Source organism: Amblyomma mixtum, chromosome 3, assembly GCF_055824585.1.
Source record: "Amblyomma mixtum isolate Tamu chromosome 3, ASM5582458v1, whole genome shotgun sequence".
NCBI classification, from domain to species: Eukaryota; Metazoa; Arthropoda; class Arachnida; order Ixodida; family Ixodidae; genus Amblyomma; species Amblyomma mixtum.
Window position 1 is genome coordinate 145,037,156 of NC_143014.1, and position 27,802 is coordinate 145,064,957.

Sequence of the window (27,802 nt, forward strand, 5' to 3'; positions counted from 1 at the left end):
AAAGTGACGTCACGACCTCGCTTGACCAATCACGGGCGGCGGCGCGCCGCGCGGCGTGCCCTGCGGCAGAGGCCGCATATTTCTGCTAAAAAAGGCAATTCGCGCTTGTTTTTGCCTTATTTGGATGCGATATTCGAGCATACAGCATGAAAAACTATAGCACGCCGCTGCCAGCCTGATTTTCAAAAAAAGTGCTTCAGTCTCCCTTTAAAAAAACTTTATTTGAAGGAGCAAGACATATAGGTCAGAACCTGTAAAAAAAAAAAGAAATACAAATAGTGCGTAATCTCGGCCCAAACCAGAAGAAACACTCATCTGCTATCTACGCTCTTTCTTTGCTAAGGCAAGCGGGGGCTCGCTGACACATTTTGTGCCTTTCATTTCAGTATGACGTATGTTCTCCCTCAGACAATACCAAACGTCCTGAGGACGCCCGCAAATGGTTCAAACTTCCTGATCTTTAACAGGACGTCCTGAGTACTTTTTGAGTGCATCATGACCAAATGCTCTTATAAGGATGTCCTCAGTTTGTACTTTGCTGGAAGACGCGAGGATGAGAATCGCTCAAATGTACGGCAAGCGTCCTATCGTAAGGCGATAATTTGGCATGGGCCTGAAATCAAGCCAGGTTTAAAAATGTGCAGGTTTAATTGCATGTATCTGTGTGCAAATACAGTAAAGGAAATCACTCTGACCAAAATAGTCTTATATATAGGATATATTTTGAAATATATTTGCTTTTTAACCAGACACTAGGTACGGCATGTTTCTGATGGTGTTGGAGTGGTAGATTTTTGGGCCGCAGTAGATGTACTTGTCTCGGTGACTTCGCTATTGAGGCAGCAGAATTCCAGGCGGCAGGTATCCAGAGAAAACAATAGTCGCTGCATGAAAAGACTGCACTAAGAACAACCTGTAGGCGCCAGCAAAGGTGGTGATCGAACCAGTCACAGTCTTGCTGAGCATATATAGCCAAACCTGCGAAATTAGTTTTTGTAAGTATTCAGAGCGAAAGAAGCAAAAAGGAAGCTGTTTCACAACACGAGGATGCTGAAATGTGGCGAGTTGAAGTGGATGACCGCGAAGATGCAGTACGAAACTAAAAGCACACCCACGAAGGTTTGCCAGTTCACTGTGCATGCTGCCAACAGTAATTAAGCAAATAATAACGCATGTTCTCTGCGCCAGATCGACATGTGACTTACTGGTTGGTTGGTTTATGGGGTTTAACGTCCCAAAGCGACTAAGGCTATGAGAGACGCCGTAGTGGAGGGCTTCGGAAATTTCGACCACCTGGGGTTCTTTAACGTGCACTGACATCGCACAGTACACGGGCCTCGAATTTCTCCTCCAAAGAAATTCAACCGCCGCGGCCGGGATCGAACCCGCGTCTTCCGGGCCAGCAGCCGAGCACCATATCCACTGAGCCACCGCGGCGGCTACATGTGACTTACTGAAAACAGGCCAAAAAGAAATCACCCAGAACAAGTTTGAGGATGTCCTTTGGCCGGACAACAGGACCAGATGAGGAATTGTTGAGGATAAATTGAGGACGTCTTCATGACGATGCAGTGACCTCGAAAATACATCCTGGGAACTTCCTAAGGATGTAATTGTGCTCTTATTGTTTGATCTTTGTGAGCGTGCAGCACTCGTGCCCCATCAAAAAGGGCGTAACAGTCGCACGTGCATCAATGGGCTGACAAGTCTGCATCACATTTATGTTCGCGTGTCCGAATGCTTGGACATCTGCCTGTCTGGCGATAGATGCATGTGACCATATGACAGCGGGATACTGCACACTATACACCAACGCGATATTTCACAAACTTCACCTTGTTGTCAACGTCGCAACACTTGCGTGCCTGGACGAGTGAAGCCTCCTTCCTTAGATAGACGAACGGGACTGAATTATCCTTTAGGCCATGAGACACGTGATGTAATTGGGCAGAGCAGTGCGCTTGTTCCTATTTCGGACACCTTCTTTTAACGCAGGCTGTGCGGCCGTTTTTTTTTTTGTTGGGTGGGGGGGTTACTGCGGGTACCCCAGTATGATCGATGCATTTTTTTTACGACGTAGCTTTTTTTAGGGTGAAAGGCGTCGCTGTGGTGACAGCGGCGTTTTATGGCGTAATAAAAAAAAAATCCTTCTTTCACCTGCTGGCCAGTGAGAATGTCACTCAGGTGGTAGGGGCGCATTTACAGGGGGGAGGGCCTATTTGCGCCACGCTTTTTTTGAGATTTCTTCATAAAAAAACAAATGGGATGATGCGGTTTTTCCGTACAAAATTTCCTGCTTGAAGTAAGGAGGTTGGAGTGGGGTTCCTGTTGGCATGTGGGCTGGGAAGTGTTCTCCAGGCGTTTAGCGGCCCATGCCCACTCTGGGAGACCGGCCAAGAATCCAAAGGCGTAGCACAGCTAATCAGCAGGACATGATTCTGATAAGAAAAAAAGACAGACGATAGCACGGCGCGGCTGAGCATCACCAGGTGGACCCATTATATCGAGAGGGGTGGATTTAGGTTCACTCAAGACATGAAGGATAATACTGTATGTTTTAGCATGACAGCTGATGTTATTCCAATGGGAAATTTTTTACGCTCTTGATGATGATGATAACGTTTTAATTGGAACTAAAAGTTGTGGTCCCCCCATACCGGGAATCCCTCGAATCTTGCAGCTGCTCTATGTCCCTTTATGACAGCCTCTGATGAACTTTCGGGCCTCAGCTGGGCAGCATTTCCTCCTACCGCTCAATCGTCGGTTCTTTTGTCCTTTCTAATGCTGTTTTGTCTAGGCAGCTGCCCGACCGTGTGGTATAGGTTCGCCTCTGCCACAGTGTGCGCACTGTGGCTCATAGTCTTCTGTGTAGATTGCGCGAAGTCATTTTTGTTTCTCCATGCTTTGTGTACGCCATGTGATCCAGTGGGTGTTCTGGCTGTATCTTTATCCAGTAGCCTTCCAAGTCGATTACCAGGTGTGCGTGTGTGTGTGTGTGTGCGGGGAGCGGGCATTCTGTTATCTCTGGCGCTTTGCACCATAGAGGGGAAGTGGCGTCGTCTTTCCCTGCTAGTTGTGGAAGTGAAACGGGAAAAGGGACGGAGGTTATGAAGAAAGAAAAGGCGCAGTAACTCGGGATGGGTACCTGAACAGAGCGAATAAGGTTTTTCACTCACTCCAGCACCCGAACTGCGCCATGAGGAAGGAACATTTGAAAAAGAGGGGAATGAGGCCGACTCCCAGCAGAAGCCTGGAATGGAAAAAACTCAGCAGCTTTGCTCGCGCGCGCTGAAGGCGTCCTTATATACGGGCGACTTCATACGTTGCAATAGCTGGCGGAACATATCTTCTCATTCTAGCCTTTTTTCGTCCTCCATGCACGTGCCTCTGAGCTGGAGAGAAAAACGACGTGCTCGAACGGCTCGAGACCGAGGCGCGCGGGGGCGAGCGCACCCAGGCTTGCGCCAGAGCTCGAGAGAACGTTCGCAGGGCTGCCAGCCTGTCCTCCCGCAGCCATGACTGACGAAAGGAGCCCGGAGCAGCAGCGCCGTCAGACCTCATCGATGGCCTCACCGCCCGTGGGTCGCGCCAGCAGCGACCGGCGGCCAGCTCACGCCGAGGAGGCTCGCAGCAAGGCGGCTTCCAGCTATGCGCTACCCTGCCCGCCGGACTCCCGCCGTCGCGTGTCCCGTGACGCGCTGTCCAAGTCCCTCGGGGACTACCGCTACATGGCCGTGCCGGCCACAGGACGCGCCAGCTGCGTGGCGCTTGGTCACTACCCGCAGGCGAGTAATGATGTTGCGGTCTTTCGTAGCCAGTAGCCGCGCGCGCCCTTCACGAGCGACTTCGGCGCCTTGCAGGTCGCCAGGGAGGCCGCCCTGACTCCGGGAAGGGGCTACGGGCCGCCGGAGGTCGGAAGCTACTACGTGCCTGAGCACCCTTACGCGCCGGGCTATATGGCTTACCCCGCTATGGGTTCGTACGAGTGGAAGCAGGGGCGCCGGCCCCAGGCGGAACCGACCGCGGTCGGCCCGCAGGACAACCCAAACATGGTGCGCCACGCCGTGGTCACGCAAGTGGGTATGATGCACCAGGCCGGGGACGTGGCCGGGCCAACCACAACGCTGGCCGCGGCCAAGCCGCCGTGCTCGCCTGGATCTCCCGGAGAGAAATCGGCCGAGTCAGACTGGTCGCCAACCAAGGAACTCATGAAGGAGGATGCGCGCTCGGCCATCTACTACGCTGGTATCGTGCCCGCCTCGGCAGCTCATTTCAGTAGCGCCGTCCGGTCAGCGGCCAAGCCGGAACTTCAGTATCCTTAGCCATTACCCCACCCGTTTTTCCTATGCCTTAGTAAGCCGAAATGTGAATCATGCTTTAGACTCATTTAGTGCATTAGTGGCGAAGCATGCGAGCAACTTCATTCTCAATGCTAAATTTTAAAAAAAGCCTGAAATTTTCATTGCTCGATCCAGCGCCGGCCTCGGGTCCAGCTTTCTTTCAAACCGGCGGCTGTTTGCGCAGGCACTGCTTCGGAGGGCTCGAGCGAGCATCATGACAAACCTGACGAGAGCAGCGGCAGTTCGATTTCGTCTGCCAGCAGCAGTGGATCAAGTGATACTTCGGCTGAGTCGGAACCAGAGAAGATTCCACCACCAATAGAGCAGGTAATAGCCAACAGCGCAATGCATGCGCATTTGGTCAAAGCTGCGCAAAATTGGAGCAGAGGATCTCGCACACTGCTTAGGACTCGAGGATCGTCCACATCGCCTGAGCACGCTTATTATCCAACTAAATGCAGTGAATCTGCAAGTGCGTCATTTCATTGCAGGTCCCGCTATCTCAGCACCTGCTGCATATGCAGCAGCTGCAGAAAATGCAGGATATGCAGGAGATGCAGCAGATGCAACAGATGCAGCAGATGCAACATCAGCTGCAGCAGATGCGACAGCATATGCAACAGCAGCAATATCAGCAGCAGATGCATCAGCTGCAGCAGTCAATGTCCGAGCAAGACGATCCGCAGAAGCCAGTTCCACAGCAGGCTCCCCGCCTCAAGGATCCCCGCGCCGAATCGGCAGGTGGGTGATTGGAAGCGGGACTCTGTGCGGCTCATACAGCTGGGCAGCCTGTAGAAGTTATTTCGAATAAAAAATCGGCTGCCTTAATTGAGTTGGTGGGTGCTATGTGACTGCGCAGGGCGTGTCGCGGCCTCGGTGGCGCCGGTAGGACCACCGCCTGGCTACTTTGCTCGACCGGCCCGCGAGACGGGATCCCACACCAAGCAAACTGAGAGCCGCAGCCAGTTCTCGGTGGTCAGCCTGGCCGCCCCCCTTCTGCCAGCCTCGGCCGCTTCCCTGGCCAACCGCAGTGCCATGGAGCAGGCCTGCATTCTGGTCAACGTCGTGCTGCTGAGCGTCCTGACTGGCATCGTGGCAGCTTTCCTGGTTCGCCAGCTGACCTGAACGCACCTCGACGGTCCCACACCCCACCTCGCCGAGCAGTCAGCTCGAGCACCTTCGCGTTCTTTTTCGTGGGACCAATAAAGGTGTCAAACCGCTTGAGCCGTAATGCGTCCATGGTATATATAGGATGCCCCGAGTGCACCCGCACTCAGTGACTAGCCTGTCTTCTTGCTGGAATGAATGTGACGTCCACAAAATGAGAGGCTGCTCCCACAGCGCGCAGATCCCTCCCGCAACCCACTACCACAAAGATATGCCGGGAGAGCGATCGGAAATATACCACAGGGCAATACCAGAGTGCATTATCGCTGTAAGCGTGGGGGGGGGGGGGGGGGGTAGTCTGTAACAATTCAAACGACCAAAGATGTAAAAGTAGTCCGGGCAGTTCTGCAACAGTGCTCTTGCCCATTTATTGCGTCTCATGCAAGAGTTTTAACGCGACAGAAAAAGGGTCCTGTTAGTGGAAAAAGGTATCGGCGTTCGGTGTTAAGTGGCAAAACTCCGGTTTTGTTGAAAAGGTTTGACGACACACGTTGAGCGGCGGAAATGAAAACTGATTAAAACATTCCGTGAGTTGTGATTGCATGGTGTGTCGAGATCTCGTAACATTAGTAGAGCACGTGATGTGTCCCCCCAAAGCGTCCTGAGATGTTAGAAACTTTGCATAGTTTATCAAAGCTAATTAACTAATTAAGCGGAATTAAACACTCTGTGGAGGGCCATACGACGGGAAACAACATGTTACGTGAAACAAATTACGTGAAACACTCCGTGTGAAAGATGATGACATATTACCCGCGAAATGAAGGGCCATACTGGAGCTCGGCTGTGGAAATAAGTTTTTACGATTTACATATGTGTTGTGTGTCGTGACCGTAACTTCTTTCCAGCAGGTGTTCTGCCTCAAAGGGGAACAGTGCCTCGCTGAAAACTGTACGCCGACACGAAGGACGCGGAAGTGCGTGCAGCAAACAAAGAAAACTAATATATATATATATATATATATATATATATATATATATATATATATATATATATATATATATATACAAGAAATGCCGCAGTAATTCTCACATCTTGGTGGATACCCTAACTGTGCATTGCCGCATATTCCACCGAATCCCGATGCATAACATATTCATTTTCTCCCAGATGTTATCGTAACAATATTGTGCTTTACCTAGGCTGCATGTTCATGCGCAGTAATACCATACCCGTCAGGCAGACATTTTTTTTTTCTTTTTGCCGAGAAACGACTCAACTCAACTTGGTTGAGCACTCAAATCGGCTCTTGGAGCGAAGCCGCCTTTTTATTGCGGCAAGAGACTAGAATTTGGACGTCAGTGCCTTCCGCTCGAATTTCGAACCAGCGCGTCTCCCGGTCCCGCCAGAGAAGAACGGTTTGCGGCAGTCGTTTTCTTCCGGCCGCAGGACTGTGTACACCTCGATGTCCCGCAAGCACCACCTGCGCGAGTTCTCCGGGACCATGCGGCGCCGAGCGCCGGCTGCAGGTACAAAGATGCTTCGTCATTGCGGGCAAATGCTAGGAATTCGGACGCCAGAGAATTCGACTTCAATTTCGAGACAACGTCGTCTTCCTGGCCCGGCAAGCAAGGCCGGCGCGCGGCGGCCGGCCGTCGTCGCTCTCCTCCGGCAGCAGGATGCGCAGCTCAGCGTTCAGCAAGCACCAGCGGCACGAGCTCTCCCAGGCCATCCTGTGTAGACAGGAGAGTATTTGTAGGGCAGCATTCCAAACTTCGACACAGTCACGCAATCGTAACGCAAGTTAGTCTGCTCTGTAAGTGCTGCCAACCAGTCTGCTACTTGGTCGGCTCATGGAGCCGTCTGGAGTTCTGGCACGAAATACGTCCAGCCCACTTATAAGAGCCGAAATTAAAACGAACACTCGCTACCATGGAGCTACCGTCAAAATATGTATTAAAGCAAAGGCACTGGGTCTCAGATATAATGAACAACCGTGGCCACAACACTCGGTTGTAACAAACGAGGAGGCCCCGTAAACTGGCACCCGCAGTCGACAAACCGTGCGCTTCCCGCCAGCGCGGAGACCGAAGAGTGTCTTCCAGTTCCCGTTATCCACCCAAAGAAAATGCCGACCTCCCAAAATAATAAAAAACTGTGCATTCAATCGGTGAGTGCGTTTATGCCATGAGTGCGTTTATGCCAGCTGGTCAAAGCTTCTAACGTGGAAGCAGAAGCATGGTAAAGCGAGACTATAGCGCGGTCGGCGATCAACTATAGCGATAGCGATCTGAGAAGTTTCAGTTCGAGTCACGAGGTATGCCTTGCTGGCCCACCTGGTCACGTGGACAGGTGGGCAGGCGTGCGTCGCCTGGCCAACTGGATCTCCGCCGTGCATGCCCTGCTGCCGCGACAGCAGATGTACTGAGCGATTTGAAGGTGATCACTACACGTGTTAACCTACTTGGACTAAGCTCCTCCAACACGGTTTGTTCTCAAAAGAGAGCCGGAAAGAATACATGAGCTTAGCTAGCCGAGGGATTCCTCAATCCTGTACCGTCATGTTGGTTATGGACTAAGTGGCCGTCATGCCAGGAAAAATTTGTTGGTCCGTTTTAGCCGGAACGAACGTGGTAGCCTTCGCTGCACCATTACGCCTTCGTCGAGGATCGAAGACGAAGATGGCGACCAGTTGCCATGAATGCCTCAATCGCTATCTATCGCGTCTCTAAAACGGCTTGCTCACAGAAGGGTCTCGGCCAGGAGCACATGATCGAGCTGGACAGCTTAGAAAGAGGCTTCATGAGCTCTGCTTTGAAAAAAAAAACAACAAAAAAAACAGACGTGTACAACAAACGCTTTATAGGAATAAACGTCACTTTCGTCTAACTGTATTTTTTGGAGATTAAGAAGTTTGCGGGGATACGGTGGCCGCAACTGGCAAAGGACAAGGTTAATTGGAGAGACATGGAAGAGGCCTTCGCCCTGCAGTGTGTGGGTTTCTACGTGGACACAGGCCACCAACCACCGCGGGTTCGAGCTTCGCGCGAGCCAAGGGCCCCGATCAGCCGTCACCACACACACACTGGGACACCGATGCAGCGCACTCAACCTCCGCTGGGAGGAGAGCGATTCGCCGCAAGGAAATAGGCCTCCAAGTTCACAAAGGAGACGTTTATTCACGTCATCCTCCAGCTGATACACACACACTCAATAGTCACCCCGTCCCGGGGGCGCGCGAGGAGCAAGGCTCCGCTGCGCGCACGAAGCGACTCGAGCAATGCGCGTCGCTAGCACGCCGCTGCAGGAGAATGTCCCCGCGGCAGTGCTGTGATCTCTCTCTCGTGTCGACCGTTGGGCCGGTTGCGAGAGAGAGTGGGCAATCAACGCAAGGTACGCCTGTCGGAGGTCGCTGGACCCCGCTGGACAGGCTCGAGCCGCTGGAGGTCAGAGGACACGTGCGGGCGAGCTCGAGTAAGCACTGGTCCGAACGGCAAAGGCCGGCACAGACAAACAGTAACGTACGCACCTTACGCTGTCTCGGAGGGATCTCTCTCTGGGCCCCGCTCGGACGGTCGCGCGGCGCGCGGCCGCCCAAAGCGGGTCCCGAATTCCCGCCAAAAGGCGCCAATGGCAAAGGCCCTTGGGGAGCCGGGACGGAGCTGTGGCTAAATGACAGTGATTAGTCACCCAGCCGCCTCTCCACCGCCTGAGGCGGGAGCAAGGGAAAGAGGAGAAACAACGCGGGAGGCCGGCAACCGCGCAAAGGCGACGGCGGAAAGCCAGGATTCCCACAAGTGGGAGTAGTCAGGCTGCTGCTGATGATGATGAGGGCAAGTCCACTTACTACGAACTTTGGATACAATGAATGCAGTCCGCGTGATCGACAGTTTCGTTATAAATGGGTTTGACTGTATCGATATTTTATTGGCTGCTTTCCCTAACAGCCGGTGATTTCTGAGACTAACGCGGCTCTAAAGGACTTGGCGTACCCGAATACAAGAATCATTAATTCCTTCACATGTTTTACTTTACTGGGATTTCTTTGTTTTACCGCAGCGGTGGCCTATAGCGGTTTTAGCATCCGCTTCTGATATGGAGGTGCGGGATTCGATTTCAAATCGAATCCCGCACCGTGAAAAGGAGCGCAAACACTCGGGTAATGTATGCTCAGTGTTTTATATGGGAGGCAGTGTCGCCAGGTACCCACCGCTGGTACAGTGGGTACAAGCTTTCCCCTAGCCTGGTGCTCGGATTATCTGGGGCAAAATGATTGAGAATTGCTTATTTGGACGCACCTCGTGTAAAGAAAAATACCTTGTGACATGATGCTCTTTGGCCACAGCTGTCCTTGCGACATAAAATTCATCATCATGATCACCCGTTTCTTTATTTCGCGTTTATGTACTGTATGCGCGCGCATAACCTGCTTAAAAGGCCGTTGAAACGGTTTGCACCGAGAGTAAAAGATCACCCATCACACTCCGGCAAAAATTTCCGACGTTTAGTTGCCGCCACACACCATTCCTCTACGACAAAAAGTAGTCCGCTGTTAAAGCTTTTCTTGTCACTTAAACAAAAAGCTAACCATGAGACGAAATTATAAGCTCAAGAATTTTGACGCCTTAGGCTTGTTTGGTATGTAATCAAAAACCAAAAAGCCCATTTAATGTACTGCTGTGATTGGTCAGCGGAGTAATGCACGATGCCGCGGACCATGGCCAATTGTTACCAACTGCTTTTTTTTAAGCAAAAGCTTCACTACGCTAGGTAAAGCCAGTTTCGCGGTGGCCCCAAGTTTCACCTTCATATGACCTTGAGTTTCGAAAGCAAAGGAAAGGCGCATAACTGGCCCCTGGGACAGTGGACACCTTAGGCACGCTTTAAGCTACGAAACCGATGAAGAGCGGGAGCTTCGAGCGCAAAGGAAAGCCGCATAACTTGCCCCCTGTATGGGATAGTGGACACCTCCGTCGCGCTTTAAGTTACGTGGCGGTAGTGACAGATGTGCGCTGCATGCGTTGGCATTGACAGTGTTGTGGCAGAAACGCGGCACTGAAGCCATAGGCCGTCGGCGTTCATTGTGCCCATTGGCGTTGGCGTTGACAACGTTTTAGACTCCGATGGTTTTGAGGAAAGGAAGAAGTGCGCATAACTGAATCCCTGGGTCAGTGGACGCCTGAATCGCGCTTATAGGTACGTGGGGCGATGAGAGATAGATGTGGGCTGCATGCGTTAGCATTGACAACATTGTGGCAGACACGCGGCATTGCTGCAATAGGCCGCAGCGTTCATTGGGTGAGCTAACTCTTGCGATCAACCATTAACTGCCACCTGCCAGGGTGGGCGCGCTGCCTATCCAGTGTACAGGACGCACTCAACGTTACATACGCCAAGCCGCGTATAGTTGCCCGATACATCATAGCTTTTGCTATCTAACCAGGTTCGGCAATAGTTGAATCGCAGCTAATTTTTTTAAAGTTGTAACCTGCTATATCTTACGTAGTACTAAATATAGGAGATCCAAAATGTCCCTTTTCCTCTTCTCTATAAACCCATACATCGGAGCGAGCCAGGGAAAAAAAATCAAGCTACGACTACGCTCCGCCCACAAATACGCCACGCGGCTCAATTTAGTGCCGGCAGGCGCGCTCACCCTCCACCACGGCTGGACTGGAAATGAGCGATACGCCACCGCCTACAGTCCGCCTGTGCCCTTGCGTACCTGCTTCGCTTGTTTCGTCTACGAGCGTAGTTGCAGCTTTTCTCGCAATAAGACGTTTCATAGCAAGCCAATAACAACCCCTCACTCCTGACGTCACGTGAGCCATACGACGTCGCAGTGCAGGATTCGCGTAAGAAACCGGCACCAGACGTCGACGCGAGCCTCGTGAATGGGAACTTTCAAAAATTATTTGTCACTCAATTGTCTTCTCGCTTTTGAAGACCCTGCATGCCAATCGAGCACACAGTAGTCTTTACATAATGCATACATTTTACAGCTACCATAAGTGGCGTAGCCAGAAATTTTGTTCGAGAGGGGCTCATGTTGCAGCGCGGCCTTCTCATAGAATCTGTGGCAGGACCAAACGCAAGAATAATACTTAATACCTGCATTGCCATTGACAATGTCATTGTGTATTAGACAACGCTACGCACTGTCTAGACAAGTGAAATATGTATTTTTTGAAATTAAAGAATGTATTCGTATGCCTCAAAAATTGTGGCAGACATAACTGATACATATGCTTCCATGTTTTGCGTACTTAATAAGTAAAGAAAATATCACGCGAGAACTATGTCAGTCCGAAAGCAGCAAAGCATGCAGTGCATGGCGCTGATATGAAAAACGCAAAGGCCATGAAATGAGCAAGTAGAGGACAAATATTTGAATGAATCTTTGTCGTTCAAGAACATTTACATTTTTGTACATACGCTACGGCCAGGAAAAAATCTCAACGACGCTGTCCTTCGTTCCAGTGTACTGCGCAGCAGCAGCTGTCACCGGTCAAGTATTGCGAGTAATTGCACCGAAATTTTAGTCGCAACAGCGAACACATGCATAAACGAGGAGTTCTGCAAAATATAGTGCGAAGATAAAATGGAATATTAGAAATGCGAAGACAAACATGATAAAGGACAAAAAAGTGGAAACACAGTCACTGTATGTACACACAAAAACTCGCCACAAGATATTTAAATACACGTATGCCTCCATTAAATCTACGTATCTAAGCAAAAGTCACTCTATATAATGCGTCAAACAAGGCAAATAAACATCTTGCGCAATCACAGACAGTAAACTTCAAACACGTATGGAAAGACAGACGACCCAGGCAAGAACAAAACTATGATAGCAGAAATCGCGATAGGTACATGGGCCAATGGTACATGGGCCATTGGCCCATGTACCTATCGCGATTTCTGCTATCATAGTTTTGTTCTTGCCTGGGTCGTCTGTCTTTCCATACGTGTTTGAAGTTTACTGTCTGTGATTGCGCAAGATGTTTATTTGCCTTGTTTGACGCATTATATAGAGTGACTTTTGCTTAGATACGTAGATTTAATGGAGGCATACGTGTATTTAAATATCTTGTGGCGAGTTTTTGTGTGTACATACAGTGACTGTGTTTCCACTTTTTTGTCCTTTATCATGTTTGTCTTCGCATTTCTAATATTCCATTTTATCTTCGCACTATATTTTGCAGAACTCCTCGTTTATGCATGTGTTCGCTGTTGCGACTAAAATTTCGGTGCAATTACTCGCAATACTTGACCGGTGACAGCTGCTGCTGCGCAGTACACTGGAACGAAGGACAGCGTCGTTGAGATTTTTTCCTGGCCGTAGCGTATGTACAAAAATGTAAATGTTCTTGAACGACAAAGATTCATTCAAATATTTGTCCTCTACTTGCTCATTTCATGGCCTTTGCGTTTTTTATATCAGCGCCATGCACTGCATGCTTTGCTGCTTTCGGACTGACATAGTTCTCGCGTGATATTTTCTTTACTTATTAAGTACGCAAAACATGGAAGCATAGGTATCAGTTATGTCTGCCACAATTTTTGAGGCATACGAATACATTCTTTTATTTAAAAAAAAATACATGCTGCGGTCGGGACAGCACCCTATGGTTAGAATAATAGAGGAACAATGCAGAAATCAATACGAAAGTACGTATTTTTTAACTGCCTGCACGGCGGCAATTATTCTGCACCCATAATTACAGAAGGGTTCAAAGAAAAAGTAAAAGCAGTTAGCTAAAAAGAAAATAGAAGGACAAACGAAAGCCAGGAATGATGCCGCAAGTTGACATAACCAATATTCTAGTGTGTATGTTGGGAAACGCCGCGTGGGCAGGGCTTTCAAGCAAGGTCAGTCAAGATCAGTTATTGATGTCCTAAAAATTTTAGCATTCGCATGGTAATTTTGATCATGATGCTAACTGATGCTTGCGTTACGTGACTCCAGGTGCATGGGCGTTGTCACGAAATGCAACCCCAGTTAGCAATGTTCGGGCCAAAATGTCTTTTCTAGTCTGAAAAAGACACTGTAGGTGACAAATTCCAGAATGACTTCCGGCGGCGGTGGTTGTTTTGGTCAGCGGTGCGTGACAGTTCGAAAAAAATTCGGGGGAGGGGGGGGGGGGCTGAAGCCCCATAAGCACCCCCCCCCCCCCTGGCTACGCCCTTACAAGGCTTCGATATGCGACTTTACGAAAATATAGCCAATGTAAATTAAAGAAAATAGCCCAAACGGCAGGTGCTTGTGGCGACTCGCCATAAGCTTTCCCTCGCGAGGGACGACGACTGAAGTGATCGAGCAGGGACGGATTTTTGGGAGGGGGCGGTCGAGGTGGTACGGGGGTGGATGAACTTACTTGGGAAGAAAAACTTGGGTGCCAATGCGGTTTTTGCAAAGAAAATTGCTTAAGGAATGCACTTTCCAATCGCACCCCCTGACCAAGAAGCTTGAGAGCCCGACTTCGGCCGTGCTTATAATAGTTGCGAGGAGGAGAAGGAGAAGGAAAAGTGCGGTAACTATCGCGTGAAGTGCAAGCTAATCCTGACAGCCTTTCCAGGTAGACTAAAGGCAAAAACACTATTGTGTTCTGTGCGATGTCAGTGCACGTTAATGTCCTATGCCCTCCACTACGGCGGCCCTTTCTCCCTCCATCCATTCAACACCTCCTCCACCCTTTCTTCACGGCACGGTTCAGGTGTCCGCCTGGGTGAGCTATTGAGCCTTTCCATAACTCCTAGCCTAAAACACACGAATACAGTCGGGCACGCAAGCTCGGTCGGTTGCGAAGAGGAGGAAGTTATCACGTGAGGAAAGGTGCACACATTTCTGTAGAATTGAGTCACGTCCTGCATATATGGCCAAGATTGCATGTTTTCCTTCCCCATGCAAAACAGTGGCAAGTACATTAATCCATTCGCCAGCAGGGACAAAGCAGGCGTACCTGAAGGCGACAAAGGGAAAGACGGACCAGAGGAAGGCCTGGGCCACCAGCGCGGCGGCGTTCGCCACCTGGTACATCCAGGGAAGGCGGCCCCACATGCGCACGGTGAGCAGCCAGGCGAAGGCGAACACGTGCAGCAGGCTCAGGCTGAAGATGACGCCCAGCAGAGCGTACACGAGCGGCTCCTTGCGACCCTCCGGGTTCCGCAGCAGCTCGCAGAAGGTCTGCACGCAGCCACTGCCTGCAGTAGGCCTCCGACAACGCACGACGGCGCGCACTCACCCTGCTTTTCCGTAGGATTGGGTAGTTGTAGTGGCAGATGTTGCACTCTTCCTCCCTGCGCTCCGAGACCCATCGCTCCATGCACGGCTTGTGCGCAAAGCCGATGCTTCCTGCACGGTATTCTGCTCAGGCACAGCACTTATTCTGCTCCCTTGCCACTCTCACTAACCACGTCATCTTAATTTCTACACAGCGACACAATGCCACTGTTCACTGTGTATTCATTCTGTGTGCCTGTCGACCGTCGATTATGTGCGTATATATGGAATATCATAAATTCATAACGGAGGCCAACTGAGCACGGCTGTACTACCGCAAGGCAGTCGTTGCCGTTGCCTGTCTGCTAGTATAAGCATATACGCTATACTAAAATTCTCTAGCATAGCAAACGACTGCTAGCCGATTCCGCGGGGGTCATGTTAGAAAGGCGAAAACTATGATCCCTTTACAAAATGGTAAGCCAAAACGCAGCGGGCAGTGATTTCAATAAACTCCCCTTCCAGAGACGGCCTGCCTCTCCCTTCTAACCCCTACCTAGGAACTAAAAATCTTTGGAATAAGCCCTCCGTCCCGAGATGTAACACCTAAATTTGAAATGCAGACGCGTAAGCAGTTACCTAAGCAAGAAGGCGCAGGAGGTCACAGACAAAATCAGAGGTTATAATGTAAATCTACCCACGAGTACTGTCGGCCAGAAGTAACGTTACGTTGCTAAAACATATCACAGTCACAGCTGCCTCCTCATGCGCGAACCGGAGGCTTTCTGCAAAGAATTTCTAACATTCCGAACTGAACCCTCCAACATATTGTGCGAGAATGGCGTGGATCCTAGAAGAGAACACTACAATGCGCGCATCCGTTGAGCGAAACCTAGCAGCTTCATTAATCAGTCGGCCCGACAACAAAACAACGAATCTCAGCCGATGAGGATGTGTCACCACGCTTTATAGGTGGTAACTATGTTGGCCCTACACAACGCTGCGCGCATCCTTTGTGAATCTTGAATCCGTTAACTTCTAGCTGCGCAGAGTGCGCATTACCCCGGTGAATCACGCACCTCGACACATGCAAGGTTGCAGGAGGGAGCCGCAGCTAGCTCCACGGAAGCAGATGCGGCAGATGTCGACGTCATCGGGCCTCGAGTCCTTGCTCGAAGGCCCAGCGGAGGCGGCACTCATCGAATCCATGCCATCGCAGGCGCCCCTGACTCTATGGCTTTGTCCTCGTCTTTCTCACCACGCTGCCATGCGTGCGGTGATGGCAGCACCGCTCACATAGAGATGCCCGAAAAAGAAGAAAGCAGCTCTAAGCGGTCGTGCTTCTCCCTGTCGTCTTATGATCTCCTTCTGAGGCTCCTAACCGGTCGCCACGTTTCCCAGCGCCGATCAGACGCCGCTTCCAGAACAAAAATCAGCGAATTCCCAAGATATATGATGAAATCAGAACAATTCCACCCCTTCCTCTTTTTTTAAGAGCGTTAGCTCTTATTCATCACGTTTCTCGATTTCTTGGGGTCTGCTGCCACCTCCTGCTCTCCCCGCTCCCCCATTGGCATTGAACTGAATGGTGACCTGACATCCAGAACGATGGCAAAAACACCACCACCCTCAAGAAACTCACGCAGGTTGTAGGCGCGATATCACACCTCATCCGCAGGGTTTCGGGACATCATAGATGCATGAAGGAGCGCGACCTATGTCGCCTCATTCATGCCTTTGTCCTCAGCCGTGTGTTGTACACTACCCCGTATACCTTCAACTATCCAAACATGACATAAACGCTTTGTATGCCTTGATTCGCAAGGCATTCAAGGTAGCACTTCATCTTCCCCTCAACACACCCACAGACAGATTACTAGGCCTGGGCCTCCACAGCACGATCGGGGAACTGGTGGAAGTCCACCGACAGGCCCAATACATCAGGCTCACACACAAACCCCCACAGGCTGGTATATCCTGGACTCCCTCAGAATCAGAATACAGGCCAACGACCCAACCCTCCTCACCATCCCACGACCCCTTCACCGGGAGCTCATCATCAAGCCGCTCCCGAGGAATATACACCCGTCCCACCATGAGCAGCGCCGCAGAGCCCGTGCGAAGGCACTCCACCGAGCGTACGGCTCCGAGCCGGACGCCGTATGGGTAGACGCTGTCTGCACGGGTGATGAAGCGACAGCAGCTGTGGTGGACTCCTCTTCATCCACCCTCTTCACACTACCTCTCCCTCCAGACACCTCCCCAGAGGCTGCAGAGGAAGTCGCCATTGCATTTGCTATCACTCGCACGGAAGCCCGGTATATTTTAAGTAACTAAAACTGCGATTCTAAATTTTGCTCGAGGCCGAGTTCATGTCCCTGCTTTTGACATGCTGGACTCGCCCGATGCACCCCCGCCCCGCCAAGTGGAGCTGATATGGGTGCCTGCGCACTACGGGAATCCCTGAAACAAGACCGCCAACCTTTTAACCCGAGGTTCTTTAAACCGGGCTACGGTGACCTCGGATCGGGGATTCACGAAGGAGCGCATGCACTCATTCAGCGAGCTGACGCAGGCATACAGAGCCTCACGCCAGCTCTACCCCCAGCCCCACCCCTCCCTAGATAACAAACACGCAACACTCTGGCGCAGACTACCGACACACACTCTCCCCTCACCCCTTATCCTAGCCCACTATCATCCCTCCTTCCCCACACCTGCTTGCGCCCTATGCCCAGAACCCTTTACTTCCCTCCACATCCTTTCTCTCTGCCCGGCGGACCCTCCCCTGCGGGACCTAGAGAACCTCAAAACCTGGGAGGACTGGGAGACCCTGCTGCGCTCGGAGGACCCGGCCGTGCAGACCATCGCCACCGGCCGGGCTGCCAGTGTTATGGACCTTAGTAACATAAACACTTGAGTGCAGTGGGGTCGTGCGGGGACCCTGGGGCGTGCCCCGAATTCCTGTTACAATAAAGTTTTTTCTCTCTCTCTACCACCTCCCTTTGGCGTGAAATTTCCTAAGTCCGAGGAATTCAACCCGGCCAATTGGTGACGCCGTCAGTATATCGAATTGGTGATTGGTGACGTCAGTGATTTTGTGACATCATAACTAGTCACATCACTATGTTTAATCGCTTTTAACTCAGTAATTAATGAGGCATCATAAAACGCATTAGATATTTGGAATCCTCTATGTGAGTATAGAACAGGTTAGACACTAAAATTAACTAATTAAGTTGATATTTAGTTATGGTTGTGCTTATATTTAATTGCTTATAATTAATTAACCGATAACGTCATGATCTAGCTAATGGATATTCGTAACAGGCTCGACGAGTAATACTGCTGTCACACGGGCACTTTCGATCGCGATCGAGTCGATCGAAATCGAACTCGATGCAGATTCGGCGTTGCTACACGGCGAATTCAATCGCGATCGACCTCGATCCTGCTCGAACGCATGGAGCACGATCGAGGGGATGCGTTGACAAGAGGACGGCGCCCTGCTCGCCCGCTTCGGAATAAATACATGTCACCGCTGGATTCTTCGACGCGATAGCTCGCTTAAATGGTAGCGGTTCGCTTTTATTTCGCACACTCTCGCCCTCGCGTAGAGATTTAAGCGACAACTAGCCCCTGTTTTTCAGATAATTTGGTGATTTTCAAGCTCTTAGGCCTAACTAAATGTTTACCTCGCAAGAGCGACACCTGGCGAAGCAGTTGTCTTGCTTTTAGTCAGTTGTTACATTTTCTACTATTTGCAGTTTTTCTTCTTGGAACGAAAAAAAGGCTTGCAATGCACTGACCCTAGCTACCAGTAATTACGGAAGAAAACTTCTTCATCACAGCGTTGATGTGCTTTGGCGCCTTGTCACTAGATGGCGCTACCATTCACGCGTGCACCGAGCGTTGTTTTGCTGCTGTTCGCTATCGAGTCCACTACTGGTTGCAGCAGAAAGTAATTAAGATGCTTTTTCTCCTCACAGTTTGATATTTTCACAAGAATGTTTTATTATCTATTGTTATTATAAATTTATTAAAAAATCAATGGTGATGATGATAGTACAAGCAGCGCCATCTCGTATGTAGAATTTCAACTAGTTGATCGCGATCGAGTGGATACGTGTAGCAGCTGTCCATCTCGATCCCGCTTGAAACTTCAACCGCGCTCGAGACCGATCGCGATCGAAAGTGCCCGTGTGACAGCAATATGGTTAGGCTTAACATGGCGGCCATGTCGTCAGCACTGGCACACGGCAGGTCACAATTTTATACCTCAGGGCGACCGGGCACCTACCGCCTTGAGGTAAGGAAAAATGGCCCTCCGAAGAGTCGAAAAACTTTTTCGGCCCAAATTGGTCGAAAATATCCGACCTCAAGGCGGCAGGCGCCCGCTCGCCGTAAGGTATGGAAAAGTAGCCTAATCACGTGGCAATACATCCCAAAGACGATAGATGGCGCTACCATATGGCGCTACCGAACAGCGAAAGGTCGTTACTTCACGTCTTCCAGACGGTAGCAGCATTTTTTTTTGCCAATTAGAAAGATTTGCGGGAGGAGGCGATTAATTCGCAAGGGGCCATTGATGGTGAATTTTAATGGACGATGGGCATCTTGGCCACACCCGTCGCGGTGGCTCAGTGGTAAGGCGCTCGTCTACCGAGCCGGAGTACCCGGGTGCGAACCCGACCGCGGCGGCCGCGTTTCGATGGAGGCGAAACGCAAGAGGCGTCCGTGTGCTGTGCGATGTCAGGGCACGTTAAAGATCCCCAGGTGGTCGAAATTATTCCGGAGACCTCCACTACGGCACCTCTTTCTTCTTTCACTCCTACCTTCCTCCCTTCCCTTACGGCGCGGTTCAGGTGTCCGCCGAGATAGATGAGACAGATACTGCGCCATTTCGTTTCCTCAAAAACCAATTTATTAATTATCTTGGCCAAACAGCGCCACGGCACAGGTGTTTGGCTTCTACGCAAAGTGGGGTCAAAGAACAGATTTTCAAGCATTTCACCCCAGAGAAGCCGAGCTCTAGGCTAGACACAAACTATAAGCCAGGAAGACACAGAGAGTTCGCCCTGCCAGTAAATGAAGGCAATCAGCATTTAGCAGCTTCTTTTCATATCAACAATAAAGCGGAACGACAGCAACAATACTGGATTTGCCTAACAGTTGTTCCCCATATTTTCAAGTTAGTTATTTTTCAGGTGCTAGCATCGAGTTTATTACTATTAACTAGAGGGAAAGCTGACGGCTCTGCACTTATCAACCATGGGTGCCCGAGGCATGCCGGGAAGACAGCGGTTTTTGCTTGACATCTGGTGGCTTGTTGACTGTGCTAGGAATTGGATCTTTTTGGTTGTTCAGTTTCGTTTTCACCACGGTATACAGTTTCACTGACGTCTTTGCGTTGTCTGGGATGTTACATAAACCTCAGTGCGTAATAGTTGTAATAGTCATATTCCTGAGGGACTTTGCACACGCACAGTAAATGATAAATGATGTACTATTATCCTGAAGCACTCAATTAGACTGAAGTGACTATTAGTTAGTTCAGGCAGTGAAACATTCGAGTCGCATTGGGTTTTGCCAGCTGCTTGGTTCCTGCAAAAGGATTCTACGAGCCAAAAGGAATGTATGTTTGACTTACACACGCACACATGCAGCCGGGAAGCCGTGGCATTCAGCCCTTTTCTCTACTCCTTTCATGCCGCAAGCTTGCTCTAGCGCCACCTTGTGATAATTTGAGTTTATTTATTGAGACGACGAATAGTGATAGTGGGCAAAAACTTACAGTGGCCAGCGACAGAACACCATGCCCTTCACGGCTCACATTGGTGAAGGCATGCACGGTGTGTTCCACTTTTCATCGAAAGACACAGGATCGAACTCGCGTCTTTCGGGTCAGCAGCTGAGCACCATAACCACTTAGCCACATCGACGGCTAAGTGGTTATGGTGTTATGGTTATGGCTAAGACTATTCATGGAAGCCTAAAAACAAAATAAAAGTGACAGCAAATCCGCCACACGACTGGCTGAAAGACACTCCACGTGTTGGCTGACTTCTCCTATTTTCGGAGGAGAGTACGAAATGTAATAAGAATGTAATCAGTCTTTTCAGACTGTTTTGTTATGTTTCATTAACAGGGATGACTTGCTTAAAGCCACCTTTGCTCGCAAACCAAGATGTCCATATTAGCAAGGCACAAGTGTACTGTAAACACACTAAAAGCCAACTTCAAGGGATGCAGAAGCTATGAAGCTAATGTGTGCAAAGTACGGCACTAATGTTCCTTACTGAACTTTTTGATGCTCCAAGTAGACAAAGGTGAGCATTAGTGAGTGTTTTGTGGCGAGTGGCGACGAGATTTGTCGATCATCAAGTTAACAAGGGAGTTGCACAATTGTACTGCGCAGGCATTAGTAGTCCCAACAAAAATTTTAGGTACCTTTGTACAATTAAAAGTAAAATTTCGCTAATGGTTACGCTTAGGTGCACAACAGCACAATTTTATGATTATCAAGATGGCACAGGAGAGGAAGGCCTGCTTGCATACCATCACAAAGTAAAACTGGGATACCCTCACTGCAAACAAAGGTTTATTAGCTTTGCACCTGCCACTAGCTCCAACTCCCCAAGAAGCTGACAAGAAATTCAAACCTGCCAATTATTTCCAGTACCCGTGGCAGCAGCCACAAGTGATAATGAGGGTACAGAGGACAAAACAACCGTCTAGAACACTCGAACTGTGTGCACTGGGCCACTCTAAGCTACGTGCATGACATTTAGCGATAACGCCTGGTTCGAGACTAGCTGCTTGCGAGCATGCACAGCCAAACTGACAGCACTGCCCATCTATTCGTGGCATGCTGGTCGCAGTAGCTTCGCCGCCTCTTTTCGCCCTTAGAACCGCTGTCTGCTGGGCTGGTTGTGAAACTGAACTAGACAGGTATGCATATGATGCTTGGCTCTTTTTCTTCTGCAGAATTTCTAGCGCACAATATTTCATCGCGTCATGGTTCCATCCCTGCATTGGATATTATCGCGAGCACGTTGAAGTTTGTGTGCAGCGCTTTGTGGCCTTCGGGGAATACCGAAATATGCATGTCATTAGTCATCATGGGAACCCAGAGATGCGCAGACAGCATTCCTGACGTCGTAAGCAGGGGGCAAAGCCGCAGCAGCCAGCAAGCTGCGAAAAAAGTGGCAACACTATCAGTTTGACCACCCATGCTCACACCCAACCTATCTCGAACCAACCAGGAGTCATCGCTAGATGTCGCGTGTGTAGCTGGGAGCGGCTCAAGACCACACAGTTTGGGCATTCTAGACAAGCATTTCACCCTGGATGTTTTAACCTTAGTGGCAGATGAAATTCTACAGCAGTTCCGCGACTCCAGCAACACGTTTCGAGATGTTATGTCCACTATGCGTGCAACCAAGACATTGCCAAACTAATGGCATGAAAGACTGACCAATTATCCAAGATACCACGTGAGCAGAAGTGGACTCAAATGCCAAGTGTATAAATCTGGATATTATGCTGAAGCTGACATATGATCAACAGACTGCTGCATAGCTAAATGCATACCATGCGAAAGCTGCCTGTTATGGGTGACTAGAGCTGCAGAAAATGTGGATATATATAGTTATGATCAAATCAGGGAAGCACATCATCCAAACTTAAGCAAGACTATTGTATGCCATCTCTTCCAGTGCGAATAAGAGAGCAGTTTGACCAAGAGAAGCATTTTACAGTGCACGTTTAGCGCTACGAAAATCTACAAAACTGGCTCCCCACTTCATTCTGAGACGCTGATTTTTAATGAAAGAAGCCAACAGCCACTGACACCAAGGGGCACAGGGGATATTTAATCGATTTATTTATTTTGTGGTGTTTATCAATTGAGAATATTAGTGAATATGTTATCGCTTAAAGCTAATTGATTAGAAAAGCAGAAGAAAAAACAACCACTGCCGCCGGTGGGATCCGAACCCACGACCTCCGAATTACGCGTCCGGTGCGTAATTCGGAGGTCGTGGGTTCGGATCCCACCGGCGGCAGTGGTTGTTTTTTCTTCTGCTTTTCTAATCAATTAGCTTTAAGCGATAACATATTCACTAATATTCTCAATTGATAAACACCACAAAATAAATAAATCGATTAAATATCCCCTGTGCCCCTTGGTGTCTGTGGCTGTTGGCTTCTTTCATGTTTATAACGAGCCCCTCATTCCCCTTCCCTTGTTTGCTGATTTTTAATGTCAAACATGTGCATAACAAAAAAACTGCCGAATTAATGGCATGAAAAACTGACCAGGTTACTCAAGATGCCACGTGGGCAGAACTGGACACAAATGTCTATTGTATAGATTTTTTGATCATATGTCACCTTCGGCATAAAATAGCACTGGCTCCACACCCACACAAAGACCCGATACGGCGCAGTTCGAGTCTGCAGACCAAGTCCTACAACAAAATGAGGCCTACATTTCAATGTAGTTCACAACCCCTTATCAAGAAACCCACACGTATCTTCGCAGAATTAAACCTACACCAGCGTGGGCAGTTCAGCCAGCAGAAATAAAATGCATTCAGACCAGCTCTTAAAAAAACTGAAATGCCCTCGTAGGCACACAATCAGTATCGGTCACACCGTCACCTAATTCAGTGTTAGCTAGGAAATGTGCTAGCTAGGAAATGTGCTAGCTAGGAAAGGTATGTATGGGCAAGTACTTAACTATTCAATATTTCAACTATGGACCGGCACATCGGTCTGTGAGGCAAAGAAAAAAAATTGAGAGATGTTTAAACGTCAAGCACTTTATACACGCAACATTAGCATCAGTAAATTGTTCTCCTCACGTAGTGTAAGACAGGGATAACAGGTATCAACAACTGTAAGCCTTGTGATCACATCATGTTTACACACATCACCTTCCGTTCACCTGAAAAGAATCTTCCTCCAAATCCAAGTGCTTGCTTAGCTTGTAATGGAAGTAAATTCACCCACAGAAACACATCAGTAGCCACAGTTTCAAAGGCAAGCATTTTATTTGCCTAGTTATATTTGTACAAATTCCACTAATGCAAATGAAATTGATATAATAAGAGAATGAAAAATGCTTCTACATTGATGTAAGGGATGAATTATCATACATCTGAACCTAAATTAGAGTTACAAGCTTCCATTGGAACAAGTGAGTTTACACATATCACAACCATAAATTTTATGTCACACTATTCTGTACACATGCAATCAAAGATGACTGCCTCCTCAGGTAGCTCCATCACTAGCATTTGTGAGAACTTTTGTGCACTTGTGCACCTTGTAAATTCTAACCAAGCGGTCAGCAAGTTGAAACATATCGTTCCTGAGTAAGGTGATGCTGGACTGAGCATTTTTTGCTTCCTCCAGAAAAAGGTAAGGCAAAAAAAGTGCAAAGATTCAGTTGTCAACAGTGCGGTAATTCTTCATAAGGCACTTTAATAAAGTCAATAAATAGTAGTTAACAATGTTAAAACTGCTTATGCACAACTATGTCACAAAGCTGACAAATTACATTAAGACTGCCAAGTTGCATTAGATTTCTTTTTTTTTTTCAAACCACCAATAAAAAACATTTTGAAGTGTAAGGGTCAGCAAAACGCCGCCATTTCTGACCATTACGCACAATATAGCCAAATCAATAAACAGTGCTGATCAAGTGGACTGCATACTTTTAGACCTAAAAAAATCCTCTGATTCTGTATCACAGAGTCTCTTAACACAGAAGTTATGAGCCCTTAAAATACAGAATAATTTGCTGACATGGCTAACTGCGTATCTGAGTGAAAGCAGTGCATAGTGCTAGATGGAGTGAATTCATCAGAAGCACCTGTGCTATCAGGTGTCCCGCAAGGGTCAGTTCTAGGACTGCTTCTCTTTTTGATCTATACATCTATCAGCACATGTGTCCAGTTAAATCAGCATGTATGCCGATGACTGTTGTGTCTGTTGTGTCTATCACAATATCCATTGCGAAATGAATTCGAAACTGCTTCAAAAGGATCTTGACTGTATTTTTTCTCACTGTGAAGAGTGGAAAATGACCCTCAACCTTTCAAAATGCAACAAAACCACAGTCACGAAAAAAATGCATCCTAAAGTTAATAGCTATTTTCTGGGTGGTGCACGACTGACTGCAGTTTCAGATTACAAATACCTGGGAATTATGTTTGCTAGTGACCTGTCATGGAACACCCACTTTCACTACTTATCATCAAAAGCTAGCCGCGCACTTAACTTTATCCGAAGAAATTTATGGCAAGCCCCAGTTGAATTCAAAGAAATGTTATACCTGACTAATGTCCGTCCAATATTGGGATATGGTTGTTCTGCATGAGACCCCTGCATGAAGCAGAACATAAATGAGCTTGAGCGCGTCCAGATACGTGCAGCCTGGTTTGTATCTGGTGGCTATGACTTCAGAAAAAGTTCTACAGTAATTCAAAACAAGCTGAGCTAGCCACTGCTAGAAAGGAAACATCTCAGATTGTGTTTTTTTTTATAACATATTTCAGGGTAGAACAGGCATTGATAAGGACGTACTGTATATATTCAGCCACCAACTTATGTGTCTCCTTGAATGGATCACTCAATGAAAAGGTGCAGGGTCAATATATTAAATATGCTTTCTTCCCAAAAACAATCCATGCCTGGAATAATTTACCAGAAAAAATTATCACTGCTCCTCCCTGATTTTTCTCTACTCACCTGCACAGTTTCATGTCCAATCTCCGATGCATTGTTTTATCACCAAGGCGCTTGGTACAGCCTTGTTTTTTTGATCGCGTTTTTTTTAAATGTGTTCTTTTATCTCCTACTGAGTCTGCACATATGTGTAATCGTACGCCTTTTTATTTCTTGAGCTGTTGTTGTTGAGTGTGGTTGACCTGTCAGTGCTCGCAGTGTCTGAAAACATATTGTTTATGTATGTATGTACGGGTTACTCTTGCTGTTTCCCATTTTTATGTATATCCCTCCCCCTTACAATAATGCCTGTCCAGGAACTGTAGGTATTGTAAATAAATAAATTGATTCATGTCTTGCCAATGGGGAAAGGAATAGCGATTAGGAAGCATTTTGGTTTCAGAGCATTTGAAATGCACTTTATATAGAATTGTAACATGGATTACAAGTGGGGCCCTTAATTTTTTGCAGAAAAAAATTTTAAATTCTGCAAGTTCAGAACAAACTTCATCATAATCCATGGGAAACATAACACACACAAATACTTCAAATGCACCTTCATTCAAATCAAATGCAGTTGTTGCAATTCATCAGGCAATGCTTGCTTATTCTTGACTTGGAAGAATGGTGCTTTTTTGATACAATGCGCCCAGAGCAACTGTAAAGGCATCAGCGGAACTTTGCTCATTTCCAGATCCTACATTTCAAGAGAGTTTAGATGATGAGGTTAATCACCTTTCAATCATTTATTTTGTTTCCACTGATGTCCACTATAACAATCACTTAAAAAATAAAGAAAGAACATGGCTGCTGACACACAATTCCTCAAAAAATGTTCAAGACCATAATTTTTTTGTAAAATGAGGAAAAACTATACTCTGTTTCACACATAGCACGCAACACTGTCAAAGCTAGCGTGCCTATTTGCACTGGCGATGTCCGCACCCAAAAAGTAGGCTGTCATATGTCAAAAGTAGAGACAATTAAGCATCTTTAGTTGTGACAAAGGTCATGTACTGCGACTGGCAATGTTCTGAACTTCGTTTTACCTCTCGCCACATTTCCAATCACTCCTCACCGAGACCTCGAGATGCAAGAGTGACATGCAGTGGAGCGATAAGCGGCTGGCATGCCTATTCATTCCAACTCCATCCGTTTTTGAACAAACCCAGCTTTGAAAATTACGAAGGATCTGCAGAACTGATGTGCTTTTGCAGGCGCACTACTTGCATTGCTTCCACAACATTGCACGCTACGCGTGAAGTGTAGCATTGGGGCCTTAATTACAAGTGTTTTGGAAGAATATTACAAAATCAGCTGAGATGCCATTATGACTGCTTTATACGTTGTAACAGGTACTGTTTACAGCATTTTGCCATCTGTTATTATTCCAAGGCTGGACAGTTTGAATAAGCAACTGTCTTAATATCAAAGATATTTGGCAATTTTCTGAAATAAAAAAATTGAGAATAAATTTTGGCACCATCATGCCCTAGAATTTTATCTTTTCTGCGAAAAATTTAAACGAAACTTGAGGAGTGGATGCTTTGTGAAGGAATTTCTGTGCTACAGAAGGTGTTGGACCCATGCTAAAACTTGCTCTCATTGCCTTATACACATTGTATTGGCTGATCTACAACGATTGAAGTGCCTAACAAATTTGTCTCTACACAAACACACATCAGGTTTGTGCTCCCCATGACAGGGCTCAACTTGTCTCCTTGAGCAGTTTTTCTTTTTTTAAATACTATTCTTGCTTAGGTGAGCATGCATAGGGTAACATGGACCAAGCCTTTAATTAATGCCCAACAAATGAAACCTTCTTAATGTCCAGCGAAGCATCGTTCTCATCCATCGCATAAAAAGGTGCTGGTCTGTAGTAGTGCAAGTAGTACAAGTGACAGGGAATTCTTGTGTTCTTTTGGCTGCAGATGGGTTTGAGATATTTTTTAAAGATTTTTTTGGAGGCCGTACAGTTCGATTATGTTGATTATGTGACAAAGATTGTGCTGCACCTCATTTTCCATAGATGGTACAGGCCATGACATAAATCCTATACGTGCACTAATGTACGGGAAAAGTACATGCACTAATGTACGAGAAAAGCATCTTTATACTTGGCATGTGCTCTGAATATTGTAAGGAGGTTTAGATTGAGCATAAAGAATACAATAGCTTTAAATGGGAATCCAAAGATCCACTGCAGTCCTTCAGGCTTTGGTGATGATGATAATGGATTTTTATGGCATAAGGGCATCTCCGGCCAAAGAGCGCCAAACACATGGTTACTGGTCAACCCAGGTCCATGAAGGTCATTAAGGCTTTCCTACAGTCCTTGATGCACTGGCTTTTGGATGAAGTCTCCTAATATTTCTGGGTGAATGATGAAACCTGA

General features: G+C 47.9%; 2 protein-coding genes across 2 annotated transcripts; one reads left to right on the top strand and one right to left on the bottom strand.

Moving 5' to 3' along the window:
- Positions 1-3,386: 3,386 nt before the first annotated feature.
- On the top strand, positions 3,387-5,465 carry LOC149352271 (uncharacterized). The gene is made up of 5 exons (XM_089577134.1): positions 3,387-3,785; positions 3,861-4,245; positions 4,525-4,667; positions 4,832-5,081; positions 5,200-5,465. Exons 1-5 carry the CDS (start codon positions 3,516-3,518, stop codon positions 5,463-5,465), a joined length of 1,314 nt encoding a protein of 437 aa, XP_089433260.1. The 5' UTR covers positions 3,387-3,515.
- A 1,159-nt stretch (positions 5,466-6,624) lies between these two features.
- On the bottom strand, positions 6,625-16,645 carry LOC149352272 (E3 ubiquitin-protein ligase MARCHF2-like). The gene is made up of 4 exons (XM_089577135.1): positions 15,753-16,645; positions 14,696-14,805; positions 14,414-14,637; positions 6,625-7,180 (listed from the first exon to the last, which is right to left on the bottom strand). The coding sequence occupies exons 1-4, from the start codon at positions 15,880-15,882 to the stop codon at positions 7,039-7,041; spliced, it is 606 nt and encodes a 201-aa protein (XP_089433261.1). The 5' UTR covers positions 15,883-16,645; the 3' UTR covers positions 6,625-7,038.
- Between the last annotated feature and the right edge of the window lie 11,157 nt (positions 16,646-27,802).

What these genes read in the sequence shown, in the direction of transcription:
- LOC149352271 (XM_089577134.1), top strand. Translation starts at nt 3,516, where the DNA reads ATGACTGACGAAAGGAGCCCGGAGCAGCAGCGCCGTCAGACCTCATCG. An exon ending in CGCTTGGTCACTACCCGCAG is followed by an intron (nt 3,786 to 3,860) that starts GCGAGTAATGAT and finishes GGCGCCTTGCAG; the next exon opens with GTCGCCAGGGAGGCCGCCCT. An exon ending in CTCGGCCATCTACTACGCTG is followed by an intron (nt 4,246 to 4,524) that starts GTATCGTGCCCG and finishes CTGTTTGCGCAG; the next exon opens with GCACTGCTTCGGAGGGCTCG.
- LOC149352272 (XM_089577135.1), bottom strand. Translation starts at nt 15,882, where the DNA reads ATGGATTCGATGAGTGCCGCCTCCGCTGGGCCTTCGAGCAAGGACTCG. An exon ending in CAATCCTACGGAAAAGCAGG is followed by an intron (nt 14,638 to 14,695) that starts GTGAGTGCGCGC and finishes GGCTGCGTGCAG; the next exon opens with ACCTTCTGCGAGCTGCTGCG. An exon ending in TTTCCCTTTGTCGCCTTCAG is followed by an intron (nt 7,181 to 14,413) that starts GTACGCCTGCTT and finishes CTGTCTACACAG; the next exon opens with GATGGCCTGGGAGAGCTCGT.